The 22,627-nt window shown below is 38.7% G+C and overlaps 1 protein-coding gene across 1 annotated transcript in view; it reads left to right on the top strand.

Annotated features, from left to right (window-relative positions):
• Positions 1-21,278, top strand: part of LOC125692197 (glutamyl aminopeptidase) — a 32,637-nt gene extending 11,359 nt beyond the window's left edge. The window contains exons 5-20 of the mRNA XM_048942398.1: positions 1,728-1,882; positions 2,515-2,628; positions 4,423-4,557; positions 7,863-7,928; positions 9,823-9,888; positions 11,059-11,210; positions 14,209-14,288; positions 14,631-14,758; positions 14,903-14,958; positions 15,766-15,916; positions 16,680-16,753; positions 16,850-16,951; positions 17,046-17,216; positions 18,659-18,799; positions 19,755-19,833; positions 20,382-21,278. Of these exons, the coding sequence (XP_048798355.1) occupies positions 1,728-1,882; positions 2,515-2,628; positions 4,423-4,557; positions 7,863-7,928; positions 9,823-9,888; positions 11,059-11,210; positions 14,209-14,288; positions 14,631-14,758; positions 14,903-14,958; positions 15,766-15,916; positions 16,680-16,753; positions 16,850-16,951; positions 17,046-17,216; positions 18,659-18,799; positions 19,755-19,833; positions 20,382-20,531 (1,820 nt within the window). The 3' untranslated portion in view covers positions 20,532-21,278. The remainder of the gene's footprint in view (positions 1-1,727; positions 1,883-2,514; positions 2,629-4,422; positions 4,558-7,862; positions 7,929-9,822; positions 9,889-11,058; positions 11,211-14,208; positions 14,289-14,630; positions 14,759-14,902; positions 14,959-15,765; positions 15,917-16,679; positions 16,754-16,849; positions 16,952-17,045; positions 17,217-18,658; positions 18,800-19,754; positions 19,834-20,381) is intronic.
• Positions 21,279-22,627: the final 1,349 nt, after the last annotated feature.

Below are 22,627 nucleotides of genomic sequence, written 5' to 3'. Positions count from 1 at the left end.
AGAGCAAAACAAAAGCAGGTAAAATATCAGATGATTCCCATGGTTACAAAATAAGCCAAAAAATAAAGTACCATTGGGCATCCTTTAGCTTGGGCTATATGGACTGTGGACTTGATTTATGTAGCTTGAAGTAATAAGGTCAGGAATGTAATCTGAGCTGTGAAAATGCATTGGAAACATCCCCTCCTAAAACCTCCAAAGAGGTTCATAAACTTCAACGTTTTTTTCCCCCTAGCCTCTTAACTACAAATAAACACATCTAACATTACTTTAATGATAGATACTTACCTCCTTTCAAAATATTGGAGGAGTTTACTGGTTTACAATCAATGAATATACAGATGCTATAGTATATACAGGAGTTCAGCTGATGTAATTACTGTACTAGAGTAGGGAAAAAAAAGGACACTCATCCCATCCTGGGCTCGTGTGGTAAACTCCAGTGGAGTGGATCTCCAGAAGAGATCCTTCCCCCTTGGTAGTCAGCTGTTAAATGGGTCTAGGAGAGGTGGAGCCAGGCTCCACCCCTTCCTGCATTGCTCGCCTCAGGTGATTAATCAGGCTGTGATTCAGCAACCCCATACAACTGGAAATATCAGTATGCTGTCATTTTACACACTGGTCCCTATTAATAGTCGGGACTATATCTCATGCTGCATAACCAAGCTTCCATTTCCATAAATGCCTGATGATTTTGCACATGATTAGAGATCTGTTTGCATTCCAGGGCTAGAAACACTAGGTAAGCAGTATCAGAGGGAAGATGCTTTTGTGATTTTTCACAGAATGTCTACTTGTTGTATCACTATTTTTGATTTAATTTGATTACTGCATTGTTCCCTCAGTATTAAAAGTCATCTAAATCAAACCTGATGAGATCAAATTTGGTTCTGCAAAGCGTTTGAGATATTTCTACCTGAGTTACAGCTTCTGTAATTGCCATTCTCCTTGCAATCCTCACTTTAACACTCTGTGAAGCCCCTGCCAGACTATTGCCTTTGATTCTATTATCATATTGTTTAAATTAAAATTACTAATTTCTGTTTTCTATTAGGGTGGAGTGATGGCTGTTTGTTCTATTCAGTTTTAAATCCATCCGTACTTTTTCCACTCACTTGAATAGAAAGGTAGTGGTCATTATTTGTAGAAGAAAATACCAGTCCAATTTAATTCACAATTCTCATTTAAACCTGTATTGATTACTGACCATGAAGGAGTGACCCTCACAAATTGTCAGGAGTAGAAGCAGATGTTGTTCACTGCATGGGGGATTTACTTCAGTTAACGCATCAATAAATATCTTTAATACAACAGAGTGACAAACAATGACATGCCTCAGTATGCCACAGTTAGTTTCAGGTGGTTTACTGCCCACATCCCCAGATAATACCATTAATTTCTGGAGCCAAAATTAAGTAAGGTATGATATGCATGTTCTCAGGAGATGGCATAGCATCCTGTCTCAGGGCAGATTCTCAGCTAGTGTAACTGATTGTAGCTCTGTTAATCCCAGAAGAGCTTAGGCTCTTGCTTTCAGCTTCTATAGGCCAGTTCTGTGCTTCTTAAGCAAAGATTATGGACTCAGTCCATAGCAGTAAGCCAGAACCATACATGCAAAACATGCATAGCATTTCAGAGCAAAACAGGCTATGAAAAAAGCAGAAAGAGGGTAATTCAGCTGACTTAAAAGACACAGTAGTAATCATGTTCTCTTTCTTTCCATGCAGATAAAATAGCTATTCCAGATTTTGGAACAGGTGCTATGGAGAACTGGGGACTGATCACATACAGAGAGACAAACTTACTTTATGATCCCAATGAGTCTGCCAGTTCCAATCAACAGAGAGTGGCAGCTGTGATAGCCCATGAGCTTGTTCATCAGGTATGTTTTAGGACACAGTTCATTTTTTAAAGTGTTTTAAATGTGCAGTAGCATTTTTTTTTAATTGGGAAAGTTGTATTAATTAATCACATCTCAGGATACTCTTCGTGTGCTCACACTTTGATTGCAAACATCATATTAAAACCACTCCCTGTTAGAACTTCACACTACCAGAACTACTATAACTGCCCTTGAATTTTTCTCAGGAAATTAAATGCTTGGGTCCATACGGTGAACCAGCTTATGAAAATCTGTCTGAAATGTCTTAAATGAACTAATTTGCATGTGCAGATGTCTCTTTTGGGCAAGCAAACAGGAACAACTACACACTCTGGAGGCTGTCTGAAAACGTATCTGTACAAGCACAAATCATCAAATCAAGAGGAAGTAACTAAAAATATTCTCATGGCATATGAATCATTAGCAATCTCCCCAGTAATATGTAATTTTATAATAAAAAGTAAGTTTTTAACATCAGGCAAGGACTGAATTCCAACTTAAACCCCAGAATTAGGATAATTTTCATCTGGCAACAGCAAGAAACGTAAACAAATATGCTACGTGAAGATGTGAAATACAGAAATGTACATTTAATACTCAGCTACTTCTTCTTTCAATGTTTATAATTACAGTGGTTTGGAAATATTGTGACGATGGACTGGTGGGATGACTTGTGGTTAAATGAGGGATTTGCCAGCTACTTTGAGTTCCTGGGAGTAAATGCTGCAGAACCAGAATGGCAAATGGTAACTATTTCTGTCTAGTAGAGGGATAACAGGGGTGGGGGAGCATTTTGGAAGAGCGCACATACTGCTATAACGCGATGGAAAGCACAGCAATGATAGCAAAGTAGCAAAGTCGTAGGCTAAAAGAAGTGAGGATATGCTCAAATGCAGCAGACACACAAAAAAAAAAAAAAAAAAAAAAAAAAAAAAAAAAAAAAATCTGTTTACCCTTGGAAGGCCTTTGATAGGCAGAGATCTCCAGCAGAACACCCTTCCCTCCACTGCCAGCACTTAAATGAGATCTGAGGAGTAGATCCTGGCTCCATCCCTTCCAGTTACTCAGGAGCATTGCTTGCACCTGAGCTTCCCTGAGGCTGGCCCTGCCTTCTCACCGGGTGCTCAGTCACTGGTTCAAGCCATAACTTAGCATTTCCACTACAGCATAAAAATAAGGTAACAACGATGACAACTTAAAATATATTGATTAAAAAAAAAAAAAACCACAACAGCAGTGTGGTACTGTGCAATATAAAGAAAAGGTTTGATCAAACATTTCTACCTCCCTATGTTATAGTCTGAAACTAATCAAAATAAACTTTGTAAAATTTTAGTCCACTGAGAACAGTTATTCCTTCTAACAAGTGAAGTATTTAGTTATTATTTTGGCAGACGATACCTACATGGATTCTGTGCAGAGCCTTAGAGCTGTTGAAAGGTTGTTCAAATATCCAGCACTGGAAGATAGAGAATCTCATTTATTTAGGTTGTTTGGCTGTAGTAACTCTTTACAACTTGAAGTGCCTCTAATCTGCACAATGTAAAGTTAGGCAGTGACAGTGAATGGCCTGTGGTGCCAGCTGTAGCAAAAACAACAGTTGCTTCCAAGGCTTCCAGAAAAAAAGAGTAGCTTTAAATAATCATTACACTGTGAGGAATGATAGCAGTGTGCAAGGAAAGTGAGGTTTCTGCCAAACAAATGTGATGGCACATGGCGTTCATATTTCCCTTAGTCATCCAGGAGTAATGACATTATATATACTAGAAAATGTACAACACATACCCTGGAAGGAAGTGGGTAGGTGCTGTAAAGATTAACCCCATCATCAAGACTAGTGATGTCTGGAGCAGGCAGCACCTACCGGCTACTCAAAAAATATCTGAGGACAAAAATCATTCTTGCACTTCTTTTGGACTTTGAAGTAGGAGATCTGTTGTGCTGCTTCCATAAGAAATAACAATTTTCATTATTGAGCCTAGAATTTATAAGTCCTTTTCGTATGTAAATGTCATATTCATTTTAAGACTGAGCACCATTTCAGCATTTTCATCCTATGGAGCATCAGTAGAGAAAAACTAAATTGAAATTTAGTCTTGTACCAATATTTATTAAGAAGTAAGGGGGTTTTGCTTACAGGTTATTTTATCCTTTAAAAAATTATAATTACCAGTACAATGGAGAAACCTCCTTCCCTCTCTCCCAGCTCCATTTTAGCAAGAGGAACCCCTAATGCTTTGAGATATTGTCACACTGCTCAAATCTATAACAAAGACTTCTTTTATGCCTACTGGGGGCTATACTGTGATATGATACACATGGGAAATGGGATTTGCAAAAGGTGATTTATCATAGTTAAGGAAAAATTGTATCCCTGCCATCTCAGAGGTAAAGTATGAATTTGCAAGTCCTCTTTATAGGATATGACATTTCATTCCATTTCCAAATGCCTCCCCCTAGAGAAGCTGCAGCTCAAGCTACTTATTTTGTGAAGTATATAGTCCTGCTTTGTTAATCTTCTAACACTTTCTCTTTGTCAGCTTGAACAGGTTTTAATTGATGATGTTCTTCCAGTACTGGAGGATGACTCGTTGCTTTCTTCCCATCCAATTGTGGTTGATGTATCAACCCCAGCTGAAATCACCTCTGTGTTTGATGGGATATCCTACAGTAAGGTAAGACATCCTCCTGCAGTGACTTCGCCTGCAAAGAAAGTGGAGGCTTAGGAGAGGAGATAAAAGTCAGAGGAGTTCATAGCCACAGTTCCTAAGCCAGCAGGGGCTGTGTTTGCACAGAGCTTTTCTCTGGGATGTTCCCTGTTATCACTGATGATTCAATCAAAAGTGATGGTGAGAGTAGTCACTGATACCAGCAGGATCTGCTACTAGTAATACTAGAGTTTGAATTAAATTAAGCCAGTCACTGAACAGCTCCCTCTCCCACCACCTTATGTGTTGATGCAGCCCAGTTAAATCAAGACGCAGTCTAATACAAGGGCAGATGTCCATATGTCCACTCTCTGTCTTCCCTGGGGCAACTCTGGGACACCATAACTTCTATTTTTAGGAAGCAAGGCAGGGAATCAAGCAGTGAAAATAGGAAAATAATTTTTCGTCCTTTATTGATCAAAGGATCCCAGGCACCCTAGAAGTCTGAACAAATATGGCCTATCTCCAGACTCTACAAGCACTGTCCCTAAACAGGAAGATGTTAAATACACAGTTCATTGAGTGCTGCGGAGCTCAAGCAGTCATCTCCCATACCATATTTCTTATGATGCTGATAAACATGGTTGTATTGACAGCTTCCTTATGATTATCTGTGGTTTCTATCTGATGTTTTCACTGAACATGCAAAATCCCCCATTGTTAAGTTTCACTTGTTCCTCTCCAAGTTCTCATTCCAACTAGAGAAAAAATATGTATTTCATTGATTTTAGCTTACTCATGCTTCAGCTAAAATCTATAGCCATAGGTATTACTTTTATTAGCTAGACTTGATCCATCCATTTCCATCACTTTTCTGTTCTCAACTGTTAAATCCTCTATCCAACAATACAATCAGTATTTATTGCATCATAAATTCCTCACACACAAATCATAAACCATACTAAAACCTATGTTGTATAACACTGACGTTCTTAAATCAAGCTAATGAAAATCAAGAAAATGTCCAGAGTTAAATCAAATACACAGGACCAAAATGTATTTTATTGCCTAAGCAAGAGGCACATCTTTGCGCAGTCTAAAAAAAAAATAATAATAATAATTGAGAAAAAAAATCATAGCTTCAACTCATCTCTTGTGCCTAGATAATTGCCACATGATTTTTTTTTTTTTTTTTTTTTTTTTTAAGCAAAAACATTTGAAGACTCTTGCATTGTTTGGGAACATTCTGCTTGGGATATAATTTGGCTTAGGATATAATTTGGCTTGAATGAGAAAGTCTTCACATAGATTTAGCTCAAATTACTGTTGGTATTTATATATAAATGCATGACAAAATTAACTTGTTTTTCTGTTTGGTCTTATTTTGGCTTCTCTTTAGCATTTTTCTTAGAAAAACAATCTCCTCATGATAATATCCATCAATAAACAAACAAAGCATAATTTGGAATGTTCTGTTAGTTTTACCATAGCAATTACAAGGCTTATATGATCCTAGAAGTCTAATGAAATGCCTCAGGATCTGTGGAGCAATTGTAGTGTGTTCTGTAAATGAACCTCTAGCTTCTGCATGATCAGGACGGCATTATGCACTAGAAAAACCACACTGGAACAGAGATGGGTGAATGCAGAATTGATATAAATAATTGTGTTCCAGTTTAATCATCCCTCTTAATGCAGAAAGTCTTGTTAAAATAATAATGATTTTTTAAAAAATCTTTGTAATTCAAGCATTGATTACCTTTCTAGTAAACAAACATTTAAGAGTTCTGCTGGAAATTCTCTCTTGGGAGCCCCACAGTTTCAGAACCTCCCAGCCAAAGAAGCTTAGGATTAAAAGTTCCACATTTCCACTACACGCAGTCCAATCATATGCTTGGTAATCACTCTAACTCAATCAAAGAAGCAGAGATACCATCAGATGTCAGCTACTCAAGTTACGGTTGTTTTCTTGCATCTTCCCAAATATTTGAAATATAGAGAAGAAAACACTGGGGTTCCTATAACTAGTAATTTTGTTAGCATGGGTTTTTCCTCGTATACGCTCTGTTATTAACTTCAAAGGATGGACATGAGAAAAAACCAAAAAGCAACTGTATTAAGATACATCAACTAACTATGCATTGCAATTTAAAGGAAAATAAAACTTCACGGGCCTCAAATGCTTGCACAAGTGCTTAATTCTCCTCTGACTTTTATTATAAATGGGAGGGGATGGTCTGTGAGAGGTTATATCACATAAGAAGTGGCTCATAGATAAAGCTGAGATACCCTACAGCACACACACAGCCTTATGATCACTGTTAATCATCAGTAGCCTTATGAAAGAACAGATATTCATTAGTGGCTAAGTTTCATTCAACCATTTACTGAACATACTTTGTGTCAAATAGATTTGTTACTGTATCAGAAAAAGTATCATCTACTAATCACCTTGACTTCACAACAACAGTTGGTTCTGAGGCATACCTCTTCAGTTACTTTCCTTAGATGAGTGCAGCCAAGTTTTTATTCTCAGTCACATAAATAAAGGAGACAGGATTTACCAAGAACTCATATATAACATTTATGTTTTCACGGGACAACTGGATTTTTAAACCATTCATAGTATTAGGCTTTCAGCTGCCATTTGATTTAGTTGGAAAAATGAAAACACAGTAATCTCCAAATCATATTTTGCATTTTAGATTTGTGTTGCATTGCTTTTCACTTTCCTCATTTTTTGCCTACATTGTTCTTTGACCTGCACTGTTCTTTGCTTCTTTCATCTGCATTCCCTCTGTGTCTTTCTTCTTTCGAGGTCCTAATTATTTCTGTGACACCAAAGTCAGTCTCTTCTCTGATTCTTGTTCTACCCTGCTTCAGAAACTAAGGCTTTTGCATCAGTAATCAGCAAAATTCATTCTGAATGTGGAGTTGACATCCCCACTATGTGATGCCCCCAGAATTGCAGTGTGTTAGTTCCCTATCTGCTGAGCATACAGTAGAACTTGCTTCCTTATTCAAGCTGTGGCTGGATGGGACTGGCTCCTATTTGAAGTGCAACAGGGAGCCCTACTTGTACTAATAGGCAGAGTGGCGGCATAGTCACCCCCAGCAGCAGGCATCTGATCACTGCTAAAGACCAACTCTCACATGCAGAATTAGTTTTTTGTGCAGGCAGTGCTGCAAAGGAATGAGATAAAACACATCCTTTGTTAGACGGATAGTTTCTACTTTTGCTTTATAAAATATTCATTCATATGTTGCTTTTCAGGTGAATGTAAATGCGATGTTAAAGCAGTGTGGAATGACCTTCTTCCCTTTCCCCTCAGGGTGCATCAATTCTCAGGATGCTTCAAGACTGGATTACACCAGAACTCTTCCAGAAAGGGTGTCAGGTATGAATGGCACCAAAACATGCCAGGAAAGCAGCCCTTCCTCATGGAGCAGTAGCAAAGTCGTTACTCAAAAAGCGAATACGAGAAATTCTGCTATTAGTGGGAGAAACATTCAGCTTATTTCAGTGCTGAGTGGACAGTGTCAAAGTAAAGCTCCACTCTCCCACAAAATAGGAACACAAACTGCAGGAAGATTTGATAGTCTGCCAATGAGAACCAAAATTTATGACAGCTCATAGCAGAGGAACTTCTTAAACTGTTGGGTTGATCCTGTTGTCAGCTAGAATTCCTGCATTCAGCTGTAAAGCATATCTGCAGCTTCATGAGACTAGCCAACCCCAGCCAGCTTTGTAGGAAAATTCTTACGGATGTAAACTGCTCCATGTCCTGAGACCTGATGCTGGAGCACCCAGCCCAAGGGAGCAGAGGCAACTGGGAGTAGAAAAGGGAGACATTGTCCAGTTCATAGTTATCTCTCTTGGAGAAAAAAAAAAAAAAAAAAAAAAAAAAAAAAAAAAAAAAAAAAAAAAAAAAAAAAAAGGTGCTACTAAACTACAGAAATTGAAAATAGCATAGAGAAGACCATCCAGAAATAAGGTTATCTGCTCTTTCCATTGAATTAACATCTGATGTCTCTGGAAAGTTACAATGCAGATTTACCAAATATGCTTTTAATTCCTTCCCTTCTGGAAAGCACATCTATGGGCAACTACAGGAAAGTTGTATTTCCCTTGGTTTTTCCTTTCATACATTCAGTCAGGACAGTCCTATGATATAGGAAAACAACTCTGTCCACAAAAGATAACAGCTTCTTCTTTTCCCAGCTTTCCAAACACAGAGATGAGTAGCTGCAGCTAACAATGAGACAAACAGCACCATCTACTGACTAAATCTCACGAGGTCCACTTGACAGGGTAGGAAAGCACGCATTAAACTGACAGAAAGGGCACAGGATAGGAACAATGTTTAAAGCTGGCAGATACAACATTATTTCTTATAATGCTATTTTTTTCAATTCCATTTTGACCACAGCTTAGAGGTGACCAGACTTCTCTGCTTCCACAGCTAGAGAAATCTCCTGAAATAGCTTCCCCATTAGAACAACCTCTTTCGTTCTACAGAAAATTGCAGCAGAGCGTGCTGCTATCCATTCAAATGAAATACAAAGAACACACAAAAAGTGCTGACTTTCAGCATTATGGGATACATAAAAAGGAAGTTTATCAGATAAATATGAATCCATTTAATCATGTGGTAATACGAGATGGATGCATCAAGGGGCTTTACGCTCTGACAGAAACATCTCTTCAATGAACAACTTTATCTTCCCTAATGTTATTTTTGACTTTGCTGGTTTTCTTCTTGAGATGGATATACTTAACAAAATTGATCATAAGATGTGAAGTTCTCGTCTGGAAAATATGTGTAGATACATATGTAGGAGTGTGTATATCGATAAATAAATCATAATATATTATGAGTGATTTAAAGTATTTCAATACTTTCCCACCTACAACATTATCACTAGAAAATGCTTCTTTTTATTTAACAGACCTTTTCAGTATTTCTGAGGAACTTTTCCATACTTTCACCTTAGGCAAAGCTAGAAGCATCGCTTAAAGCAACTGTTTGCTTCCTGTACTCATGAAATTAAGGCAACAGATCTCCTTTTTTAGGACAGCCTAAAACATTCCAGGGGTATTGTGCAGGAGCTCTGTTGTGGCCTGTAAAGATGGAGAAATAAACCAGTGTACAAACAGCTTAAGGTCTCTCCAGGTTCAGTAAAATGTCACCCACAGATACTCCATGCAACTGATCCTATTTGAATACATGCACTGTTTTCATAGGAGACAAAGAACTGATAGTATTTTCACAGTCTTCTGCCTCCCCCTAGGACTATTTGAAGAACCACCATTTCCAGAATGCCAAGACACAAGATTTCTGGGAAGCTCTAGAAAACGTATGTATCCAAACTCTCACTTATACAAATTCCTCTACTGATTTCAATTTCCTAAACATTCTATATTCTATGGCTCTTCTGTCAATGAGAGATCATAAGCTAAGCAACCTCCCAGCATATTACAGCATAACTTATTTCTAGGAACTTTACGTTATTTCTTTATCTTTGGCACAAGAGTTTGGGGAGTGGAATAAGAAAAAAGAAAAGAGAACTTGTTAGCAAACAGCCTGCTTCTGAAACTTCCCTTCTGCATTTCACACTCATTTGATGGGTGAAAACATTCCTCATTCACCACAAACTTACACACCACATCCTCAGTCATCTCTAACCAGATTCACGTGTTTGAAAGCTCTCAATATTATAAATCACCAACTAATTTTGGTGCTTGTCTCCATCTCCATTTTCCAATTCTCAGCGTGCTTGTTTTGTGCCACAGCACTTTCTGATCTTTCCCTTTCTGTATTGCTGACCTGTTTCTTTCTGTCTCATTATCCTTTAGAAGTCTACCTAAGAACCAGGTTCTTCCCTAATGCTATTTCCTTTCCCTCCCTTCATTCAGGGTGGACACTCACCCAACCCAAGTTGCACCTGTGTCCCCTTTCTAGTTCCCTTTTTCTTCTTGATCTCATGCTTCTTCCTACTCAACTACAAGCTCTCTCTGATTTTCTGCATCTTCACATCACCAAGTTTATCTAAAAAAGGATGCAGAGCATAACCCTTCCCTCACACTCAGAAGTCTGAGAGGCAAAAGCAACTTTCTCCAGCTCCAGCCTTTTGAACAGAAGTTCTTGGTCCACAGAACAGACCAATCTTACATTAGTTTAGCTGCTGGTGATAACAGCGGCTCCCCATTCACACTTGAAACAAAGCATGCTGCAATGCAACTTCTAGCTTTAGGAAGTCTTTTTATGTCCTTCCTATCCTGTTCTATTACTTAAAAAAAAAAAAAAAAAGAGAGAGATCTTGCAGCTTGCAAGAGGCCTCCTTCAAAGAGCCCTCGGTATTTCTTGCCCACGTTACCAGCCAGTCTCCTTCCCACATACTTCTCATTTCCTCTGTCTGAGTTCAAGTTTCTAGATAATTCTTTCTGCTAGAGATTGTTTTTCGTTGTTTTTTTTCTCTTTGGCCTGAGTTTGCTTTTGCCCTGCAACCGTCTCCCATCATTCACAGGCAAGTAATAAACCTGTGAGTGAAGTCATGGACACATGGACAAGGCAGATGGGCTACCCTGTTTTGGAGATGGGAAGTAATTCAGTACTCATACAGAAACGTTTTCTCTTGGATCCCAGTGCAGATGCTTCATATCCTCCTTCTGATCTTGGGTAAGACCCTGCTGTAAATACCTGTCCAAAATATACATCCTCTTACTGACATACAAATAGGCAGCACTGTGCTCCTTCTTAGTAAACTTAGAGCTTGTTTTTTGGTTTTTGTTTTTTAATAGCAGGAATTTAGATGAAATATTACAAATTTAGGACAGCCTCAGCCCTTTGAATCCGGGCTTCATCATCAACCACCATAGAATGAAATTGGACAGGGTCTCTCACAAGACCTCATTTCCATATGCAAACATCTCAGATGTTTGCAAGATACCTGCTGAATTACTGCAAATTACAGTCTGTCAGAATAAAGAAAACTGCCACAAAATTGTCTCTACCCAGAAATCAGATGTCATGATCCAGGTATTTTATACTGTACAAACTTATTCCTTTTCCTACATGATATAGGATGTATAACGTAACACAATACAGGATCTTCTCTACATCTTTTAAAAGCACAAATTACTGTGAAATAGTTAGTCATTAATAAATAATACTGAGTCTTACCCAGAGCTGTTTTCTTTCTATTTAGCTCAGGCTAACATTGTTAAACTTAGCCTTACTGCACTAAGATCTGGGATAGCAGACTCAGGAATCCTTTTGCCTGAATTCAAGACTTGGAGTGCCTTGCCATTTGTTATTTCTTGAGTAGAAATCCCAGCATGGTTCCTGCTTTAGCCTGTTGGGAAGCTGAGCTTTATACTGTTATACCATTCCTAAAGTGAGGACGGAATCTGATTTTGACTGTGTAATGTTTATAAATTACTTGAAAATAAACTGCAGTAATACATATATCCTAATGCTGATATTATCTATCCTGGGACAGACCTAACCTCTTGCCTAAAAGACGATCTACTGAAAGTCAGTACCTCCCACTTACAGCCTCACAGATGAGGATGAGGAAGGTCCTGAAGAGATTCTACACCAAAATGGGACAGGCCACTTAATGTCTGGATGCAGGGTTTTGATTTAACCAGTGAAAACTATTAAGTCTTGTATATGCTTTATCCTTGCAAGAGGCCTCCCTCAAAGAGCCTCCCTCAGTATTTCTTGCCCATGTTACCAGCCAGTCTCCTTCCCACATACTTCTCATTTCCTCTGTCTGAGTTCAAGTTTCTAGATAATTCTTTCTGCTAGAGATCGTTTGTTGAAAATTTCAGGTGTGGTATCCTGGTCTGCCTGTTTGTTTCAAGCTTGTTTGGCTTGAAAGTGACCTCCCCTAAACGCTGACACTCAAAAGAAAAAGAAGTTTGAAATCTTGTGCTTTTAAAATAGTGCTACTGGGCAAATACGTAACTGCACCATAGCACATCAGGAATGTGACCTCAATATGCACAGCTGGGAGAACACAGCTATTATATCTGATGCTCGGAAAAAGCATGTCCATGTGCAATCCCAAGACCATATAATGAAAACTAAATAAAATCCCTCCCCTATTAAATGCATTTGCAAGCCATTTTAAAAAAAAACAATCTTTTACATGCTTTCTCTTGAGGAAACTCAATACTGAGGCTTCTGGTCAAAAAATAACCTCTCTAAATTCTATTGCAATAAGCTATATAAGAGGACTCGTAAAAACTCAACGAGTATAAGTCCCTTTAAATATATATATATATTTTTAGAAGATACAAAACAATAGCTGATGTTTCTTCATGGAGACAACAGGGCATACAATCATCTTCATTTTTGTATTTCCTGAAAATTAACAATTAATCATTTAATACACAGTTGTAAACAAGTTTTCCTATTATCGTACTTGTCACAAAGGTGTTTATATAGAAGAGAAATCTCCCTGGGTTGGACTGTAATATGCTAAAATGGATGCTAACAGCAGGTGACTACCCAAAAGGGCTTAATAATTTTACCAGCACTATGTAGGCAGTTGTGCAAGCATGCTCTCAGCATGCTCTGCCATCCTCTTCCACTGACTGCCCCTTCACAGTCTTGGTCAGGCTGTGCTGTGGCTCTCTTACAGCCCTAGTGTCTAACCTTCAAACTATTCTCAACACATTTGGATATAGGGCACAGCCCAGACTGAGAAGCCTGCATCTAGCCACTGTGACTACTCACAGATGTGAAGAGTGAGAAGTAAGGTCACATTTGGTATTTCAGTTTTCTCATCTGTAAAAAAGGTTTAATAACACTTAACCACTTGTTAATAACACTTAGCCACTTATTTCAAGTGAGCACTGTGAAGATTAACTAGTATCTGCACAGAGCCCTGGACATATTAACACTGACATGAGTCATCCACGTACAATCATCTTTTACTAAATTAATTGCTGTGCTCCTTGTTATTATCTGATGTGACATGAAGATGCTACTTAAAAGAGCTGAACGTTCCAGTGTTATGGTAATAAGCTACACAGCACAGCACACCAGAAATTCATCTGCACAATCTCTGATTATGGGTAATTACCCTCTCCAGCACAGTTACCAAGAGGGGGAGGCTGTATTCAGAAAGATATGGCCCTAACACTTACACTGATACCCTTAGGAGAAAAAAAAAAAAGGATTCTCTGTAGGCACATGATCAACAAAGTACTGCAGTAACTTAGACTAACACATCAACATTGGATTCTGGACAAAACCACAGTCCAACAGATGCATTTGAGAACTTTCTATAAATAGGAAGTATGAGAAGCTATTTCTATTCTCCATCTCTAGAACATGAACACACTCAGACATTTCACGCTTTTTACTTTACTTTTCAGGGAATATAACTGCCCCAATCATACCACAGCAATGTCTGACATTTTGTTCTCTGAATAGAGTATCACAGTACAGAAATGTCTTTGTAACATAGACAACAGCTATTGGTAAAAAGCCAGGGAGGGTGAATTATAAGGGATATTTGGTAGATGAATATATGCACAAACACACAGTTGCTTCATAAAATGTGATGTACACATTTAGCCCAATAAAAGCATATGCTGGAGTCTTATTTTTAGTATTTGATTTCAAATATAATTTGATTCTCTTTCCCTTTAAATAATTTCAGTTACAAATGGAATATACCAGTGAAATGGGGACTGGGGAATTCAACAAGTTACACATTCTACAACGTCTCTGATTCTGCAGGTAAACTTCCTCAGCTCTTTCATAAGTAATAAATAGACAAAGATTTTCAGTATCCTTCTTCAGTCTAATCGCAGAGGTGTCCATTTTAAATTTAACAAACCAGCTGCCCCAGTGTAGCTCACCATTTTAACACAAGTGTTGATATCCAGTTCATAATGCCCATATTAACTAATCTTTAATCAAAGCCATTAAAAAAAAAAAAAAAAAAAAACCCTAAGTTGAGGCTTAGCTCTTATTTTGATATTCATTAAAACCAAATATTACTTTTGGAATCAAGGTATCTCCAGTGAGTTCTGTGTTATTTAAGATGCACTGACTAATCACTGTTTGTTTGTTTTTCAGGAATTACAATAACATCACCTGATAGTGCCTTTCTGAACATTAATCCAGACCACATTGGATTCTATCGTGTCAATTATGATAGTCAAAACTGGAACGAATTGACGAATCTTCTGGTCAGCAACCACGAAGTGAGTGCCACAATATTAATCTATCTGGTTGGTCTCTAACAGAGGTTTATAAAGGCAGGTTGTTTGTTTGTTTGTTTGTTTGTTTGTTTGTTTCCTGCAAATAATCCATGTATTCTTAATGACTCTCATCCTCTTTTTGTATAGACTTTTTCAGTCGCTGACCGTGCAGGGATTTTGGATGATGCCTTTTCCTTAGCAAGGTAAACTAATTCCCTGCAGAGTTCAACAGAAGTTTTTCACTTTCCATTTTCTATTAACTAGAATCCAGTGGCCAAAAGATAATTTCTGAATTTGTCTTGTTTTTCACCTTACGTTGCCCTCTAGAAGGAGCAAATAAGAGCATGTATTGGTAACTTGCAGTATCAACATAGTCAAGAGAAATGCTCCCTCTCTACTTGGTGGAGGAAAAAAACCTCTTTAATTGCAGAGGTTTCAGAAAGGAGTACTTTTATCACATAGAAAACGATGATAGAAGCACTTCAGATGAAGTTATGCATTCTGAAAATCAAAGGTAATGCCTACAATGCACAGCATGGCATTAGGAAGTAACTACCACCTCAGATATCTTTCTTAGAAATGTGCTTGGAAACTCGTAGCTCTTGTACCCACACTCACTGATATAGATAAACTTTGGGTGAGCTCTGTAACAACCTCTAAGTCTGAAGCTCCTCAGCGCTTCAGTATTTCTACAGAACTAATGATTTCTTTTGTATGACTGGACTTAGTGTAGTCAGTTAGGGGCTACTCACTTCTGGGAGCTCTGGGCCCCTGCATAATATGGGCAACTTCCTCATTACAGCAAGAGCTCCTGCAATTAGGCATTGACCAAAAGTGATTCTCGGTGGTGTCTTTGAAAAACACCTCCCAGATTCCATTCCAGACTATTTTTCTCCTCCTAAAATTTATTATTTCAGACCTTCTAAAGTGAGTAGTATTCCGGCATCTTTAAAGAAGTAAGTTCTCCAAATCCATCAAAATAACACAAGTTCTGTTTTCTCCCTTCTCAGAGCTGGACTTGTGAATTACTCTGTTCCCCTGGAGCTCACAAAATACCTAGTAAATGAAACAGATTATTTACCTTGGCACAGAGCTATATCAGCTGTGACTTACATCGCAGACATGCTCGAAGACGATACAGATCTCTACCTCCTGTTTCAGGTGATGAAGCAAAAATATATTCCTGCATGGGATCAATGGATCTGACAGTTGAGAATCCGTAATGGCAATAATATTGAAGTTTGATTGATTTTCAGTGTTGCTGAGCTATCAGTAATTAGTTTTTGTTACTCTACTCTTAAAGAAATGCTGAAAACTGCTTAGCACTGATTTCTGAATTACCTGAACTGCCAGCTCAGGTCTATGCATTTGGAGGAAATAAATTATGCCTGCTTATTCTTATAATCAATCACCATAAGTCACAGTACAGAGACTTGTTTGTCAAGGCTGTCCTGCATACAACAAATAAGAATGTACAGGGCAGCAAGAGCTCTGGCACCTGTCCTCAGCACAAAGGATGACTGTATCTCAACGTGGCAGTCAGAAGATTTGACAGTTGACCTGAAGCTGAACATGATTTAATGGTCACTAAAATAACTATGTCCTCAAGTCAAGATTACCCTTGCGAAAAAGTTATGGCAGTGTGCCATTGCTATGCCCTGGCTTTCATTCTGGGGCAAAGACAAAGCTGGAGAGAAGCAGGGTGACTTTTGTTCTACTTGCATATCAGTGTTGCAAGAAAGAATGCATAAACGTGTTCAGATTTGACATGTCATGGTGAGCTGAAAAGATCATCTGCATGTGTGTTTGTATCCCTTTTCATTTAAGATATGGTAGTTCTTGGAAAATGAAAGGGAATAAATTATAAATATACTGCTATTTAATGAAACCTATACAAATAACCATCTCTCTTTTTCTACCTCAGCAATATTTTCAAGCTCTGGTAAAACCCATTGTGAATAAACTGAACTGGACTGATTCTGGAAGCCATTTGGACAGGTTGAACAATATTTTTACTATTTTTTATCATATTATTGATGGATTCAAGGAGTGCTAAGGGAAATCTTTCTTTTTCTTTTCCTCTCTCTTTTAAAGGCTTCTTCGTGCAGCTGTTCTAGGCTTTGCATGCCGTATGAATGATGCAGAATCTCTTAACAGTGCTTCTCAGCAGTTTGAGCAATGGCTACAAGGACAAACGTGAGTTCTCATGGGTCCTGGCAAAGTGACTTGGTCACAAATCTCCAGCAGAAAAAGAAGGAAGAATATTAAAATACTTTTTTTGTTATTCTAGCATTGATGTAAATCTCAGACTCCTGGTATACCGCTATGGGATGCAGAATTCAGGCAATGAGTCATCATGGAATTACATGTTCAAGACATACCAGGAAACTTCGTTAGCACAAGAAAAAGAAAAACTCCTGTATGGCCTGGCATCGGTGACTAACATCACCCTTTTGGACAGGTGATTTCAATGCACAAGGATCATTCTTTCCCTAGAGCTGCAACTATTCACTGTTTACTCTTTCATTTCTCCTCTTTCTTGTGCATTTTTGTCATATTACAGCATGCAGAACGCAACACATTTTCAAGCATCGTTATTTAACACCCACCTCTGAGACTGCATTATAGTAGAAAAAAAGCCTTGATACGTTAGTGAACAGATATTGAACACATGGTAACTTCTGCAAAAGATCAACAGCCCTCAGCTTTCCCAACAATGCCCTGTGTAACTTCAGCTGCCTAATAGTGAGGCATCAGGAGAAGATTCTTTTTCTACATTTCCTCTATAATTAGAAAAGAAAGACATGACTTCCAGAGCACTGTTCATCCCAGACCAGGAACAGGAACCCATCAATGGGGAAAATTGCATTCAGCAATAGGGAATCTGGATACTGTACTGTTCTGTGCAGCTGTCAGACCAGGTGAGCATCTCCCCAGGCTGCCACTCTGGGATGCACACCTTGGTTTGTAGCTGTACCATACAGCAGAGCTTCTGGCAAATGCCCTCACTGGAGCCATTTACCTCTTTGTAGGAGCCTTGTTTAAATACCACAAAATGGAGCGGTCTGCTTGAAAGAGTTCCAAGTTCAGACAAGATGGAATAAGGAAAGAGTAAATATAAAAGATAGTTAGATTAGTGGTAGTAGGCAACTCTATTCATAATTTTTGTAGCCATAACAGCCATAACCTAAAGCCATTTGATAACTAATCACTGTCAGGATGAGGACGTAAATTAATAATCTAGATCAACCTAAATTTGCAGAAAATAAAAAATTACTCTTAAATTAGGGAGAATGTATCTATTTACTATTAAAACAATAAAGGAGGGAAAAAGAGCAAACAGGTTGAGAAAATTGTTCCTGTCACTAGCATATAGGAAAGAAAGAAAGAGCCTTAATCCCAGCACATGACAGCCAAAGGGTGGTCTTCTACAGCTGCTGCTATGAAGCTAAGACCATGCTCCTCATCGCCCTGCACATGTGCATCATAAGGGTCCCCTCCTCTGTCAGTCAAAATCATTTCTGCTGTGAGTGGGAGAATAACTGCAGCACATGCAGACATGCTGTGCCCAAATTAATTCATTTGTGTGAATAAGGATTTCAGAAACAAAGCAACAGCCCAGCTTTCAGCATGAGCATGTGTCCTCATGGTTCCTATAAGCTCTTTATAGCTTGGACCACTATTTTCTGATGTTTGGACGGGTTGCTGGCTGCTCCAACTTTGTTTTCATTGCATGATTAAAATACTGAAATACTACTGTCTTTTAGGTATTTTGAAGAAGCTAGAGATGCATAAGCTCTGCTTCTTTTCTCAGGAGATGTCTAATTATTCAGTTTTCTTTCAGTATTCTATTATCTCTTGATACAGTTTTCAACAAATACATTCTTACGGGATTTCTCTTAGGTATCTGAAATACATTTTCAACTCCAGCCTCATCAAAAGCCAAGATGTGTTCACAGTTGTGAGATACATTTCCTATAACACCTATGGAAAAACAATGGCCTGGGACTGGATTCGTCTTAATTGGGAATACTTAGTTGACAGGTATGCTAAGGAACTCATTTGGAATTTTAGATCTACATCCACCTGTGTATCTTCTCATATGCCAGGTCCTACATTTTCACTATAGCTATAATCATTGCCTTTTTTTTTTCTTCTTGAAAGATAAAGTTTGTGATCATTCTATAGTTTCTGTAAAAGCAAGCGGTTCTTATAGTCAGCTTCTTTGTATTATGGAAAAAAAGCATATTCAATACAATCATGACCACCTGCAATGAAAAAATATTTTGCCACTAACTTAAAAAACATTCTTTCCCTAAATGACCACTACCAAGAAACTGTGATTTAAAAAGTATAAAAAGTTCTACCAATGTGTAGAAATCTTGTAATTGGATGGAAATACTCTGCAATAGTTGTGTCTCCACTCTGATGTAGAGTTTTCTTTTTATGGATTTCATAACAATAAATTGGTGCACAGAGAGGTGTTATTACAATTCCTTCTGCTGGTGATAGCAACCAGCATAGGTGAAGATGAGCAGCTGAATTAAGAGTACACTGTTTAGTTTTACTCTTCTCTCTCCTTCCTTTTAAACAACGTGTGAAGGCACAGAAGCCAAACACACCTGATAGTCTAGAGCTGTGAACCAGACTGCATTTCTGTTGCTCAGCAGTTTGGTTCCAAAACAGCAGGACGTCCTGGGAGGAAAAAAATGTCTTTAAATTATTTCCAATATGAAACAATAAGCTATTGGCTGTAAAATTAAAAAGCAAAGCAAAATAAAACAAACAGAAAAGATCATTCCATTAGTAGAAGTATTTTAGAACAGTATAGATATTCTGTAGGAGCACTATTTTTCAAGTATTTCCAAAAACACCAAAATCTGGGTGCATGTTCTGTTGTACTGCATTTAGAAGTTTAAGCTTCAGATAACTGATTGTGCCCTTTATTTTGAGCAGTTTTACATCAAATGCTGCTTGATGTTTTGTTTTGTTTTCCTAGATTCACTATCAATTATAGAACCCTTGGTCGCATTGTAACTATCACCCAAAACTTCAACACTGACCTCCAGCTTTGGCAGGTACTGTGCCAGCATCTCTCTTGGTTTTATGTCAGCATATTTTGTAATCTACTGGTTGGAAAGCTGACAACAGCAGGACTAGGGGAAATGGTTTTAAGTTGAAGGAGGGAAGATTTAGGTTAGATGTTAGGGGGAAGTTCTTTACTAGGAGAGTGGTTAGGCCCTGGAACGGGCTGCCCAGGGAGGTTGTGGATGCCCCGTCCTTGGACGTGTTTAAGGCCAGGTTGGACGGGGTCCTGGGCAACCTGATCTGAATGTGTATGTTTGGTGGCCCTGCTAGGCAGGGGGGTTGGAACTACATGATCCTTGGGGTCCCTTCCAACCCGGGTGATTCTGTGATTCTGTGATTCTGTGATTCTGTGAAAGCTTGTTTTTTTATTCACCAAGTGTGTATAGCAGCATGGATTACTGTAAAACTATTCCAGTACTACGAGTCAGAACTTTAACGTTTCACTTAGACAAAATTGCACTTATCTGGTCCCCGTAAAAACATACTTGCTCAACACTAGTGTTATTTTTTTCATGTCAGTTCTTTCTTTCTTTTCCAGATGGAGTATTTCTTTGAGAAATATCCTAATGCTGGAGCAGGAGAATCGTCCAGGAGTCAGTCAATTGAGCTGGTGAAGAACAATATTCAGTGGCTGAAAGAAAACAAGGAGGAGATACGAGTGTGGCTAGAGGCACAAAGAGGCCCTTGAAGTCTTTGTTAAAAACATCAGGCACTCATTCTGGGCATGCACATCCTCGGATATTTAGCAATGTGGATTTCGCAACTAGGCAACTTAGAGGACCAAGGTCTAACATTTTTTTCTACAGACATTCAGGAGACTAGTGCCAGAGCAATGTTTGTGTAGCTGCTTATCCTGGATCCTGCCAGTGAACATGAATAGCTTTATATTTTGAAATATTAATTTACCTGAACAAATATTTCAAGTTATTCAAGGCAGAAGTGATGGCAGAATTGGGGTCCTTTGTGATCAAGCTAGTCTCAGATCTTCCATGAACCACTCTGAAAATCTACTTCTTGGTTCACACAGAAGTATACCTACTACACTCAGGGATTCCTTTCCAAGTGCACCTTGTGGGACCTTTGGGTATTAAGCAAAAATATTAACTTTGTCTGAAAATCATCCCTTATATTTATATCCATAAAAATTTTACATTTGGAATTTAGCTCTGCGTTCTTATACTGCAAAAAGGCCAGTTAAGCTTCTTTCTGCACTGATTCTGGAAGTTTAACTACAGATACACAAGTAATCAATATTATCAGCTTCTTTTTCAATGTTATCAGTTGAGATTCTGTAGCTTAGGAAAGCAGTTGTCTCAGTTATTTTTGTCTTATTTCTAAGTCTTGTCAAAAGAAGAACTTACGGCAGCCGTTACTGCAAACAAGACAGATGGTACTTCATCTCTTTTCTTAAGGAAAAATAAAATTTAAAAATCTACCTGGAAAATTGCCTTTTTCTAATAAAGGGGAAAACATGCAGAAAAGCAGCTATTTCATAGCCCAGCTATATGATACATACATCTGTAGTGACTTCAAAGGGGGAAAAATTTTTTACTGTTTCTTAAGAACTACAAAAATACAGCAAAATGAGGTAGAGGGAGCAATGCAGGCCACTGCAGAAGCAGAGGAAGAAAATAAATGACTCTCCATTCCCAGTCCCTCTGTCACTGCTAGGCACTGAGGCATCTCTGCCTGCTTGCCCTTGGTTGTGCTCTGGCACGGCACAGATAGCACACATCAGCATCAGCACCATCCTCATAACCTTCTTCCCTGCTCTTCTGAGTGGAAAGGAGCAGCAGGAGTGAGTCAGCTTGAGCCGGCTCCTGTCTGAGTGCCCTGGGAGCAGGACTGTAAGCATCTTCCCCTAAGTATATCTGAGAGAGGTGAGGCACAACTGTCTGGAAACTACAGAGGGATGGGATGATAGAAGCATGGAATAACACTTGTTTTTCCTTCATCCATTCCAAGGGATAGCATTGAAGAGATGGTTCTAATGCACAGAAAGTCTGGGATACAAGAGAAGCATATATATGCCCAGTTGGAAAGACTTTACCCCATTCCTCCAGGAGATTTCAGGCTGGTAAAAATTTGGGCCTCTCCCAAGATACCCAAACAGTTTTGACAAGCCCAGACAGATCTGGTGACCAAGCCAGTCATTCCGTGAAAGGAAAATGTCAGCAGCCATTTACCTCGTGTAAACAAAACACGACAGGGTGTTGACTAACAGTGGTAACAACTTAATGTAGATGCCAGCTTCTCTTCAAGGCAGAGTCAGCAAAGGGACAAGCAATTTCTTCCAGCTTTCCTTACCACTCACCCTGACACTCAGAGAACTGTAAGAGTGAAGCAGCTACCCAGATGCAAACCACCAGCAGATCAGGATGTGGGGAGAGGTCTGGACCTGTTCAGCTGCCTGCTCAGGAAGAGATATGGCAATCCACCTTCACTGTTTCCTTCTTTCAGGGAGTGAATTGAAAGAACAGAAGGCACCTGTCTTGGTTTCAAGGTCACAAACTGGTTTGGTTGCCCCACACTGTAATACTATCAGCATGTTGTAATGCTGTGACTCTATATTCAGAAATTTCTTTTGTACTACCAGTGCTGTAAGCTCTGACTGAAGGTTTTTAACTCCACCCAAGCATGGCATGTAACAATACAGCACTGAGATGAAGATGCTCAAGCATGTAGATCAGTGGTTTCCCCTTTAAGAAAAGACAATTAAATTTGGCAGAAATGACTGATCCTACAGCCTTTCTTATGCTTCTGCCACAATTCACTATAGGAAGA

The sequence above is a fragment of the Lagopus muta genome, chromosome 4 (genome assembly GCF_023343835.1).
Source record: "Lagopus muta isolate bLagMut1 chromosome 4, bLagMut1 primary, whole genome shotgun sequence".
Classification (NCBI taxonomy): Eukaryota; Metazoa; Chordata; class Aves; order Galliformes; family Phasianidae; genus Lagopus; species Lagopus muta.
The sequence above is the reverse complement of the archived record's forward strand: the minus strand, read 5'-3'. Positions and strand labels throughout refer to the sequence as shown.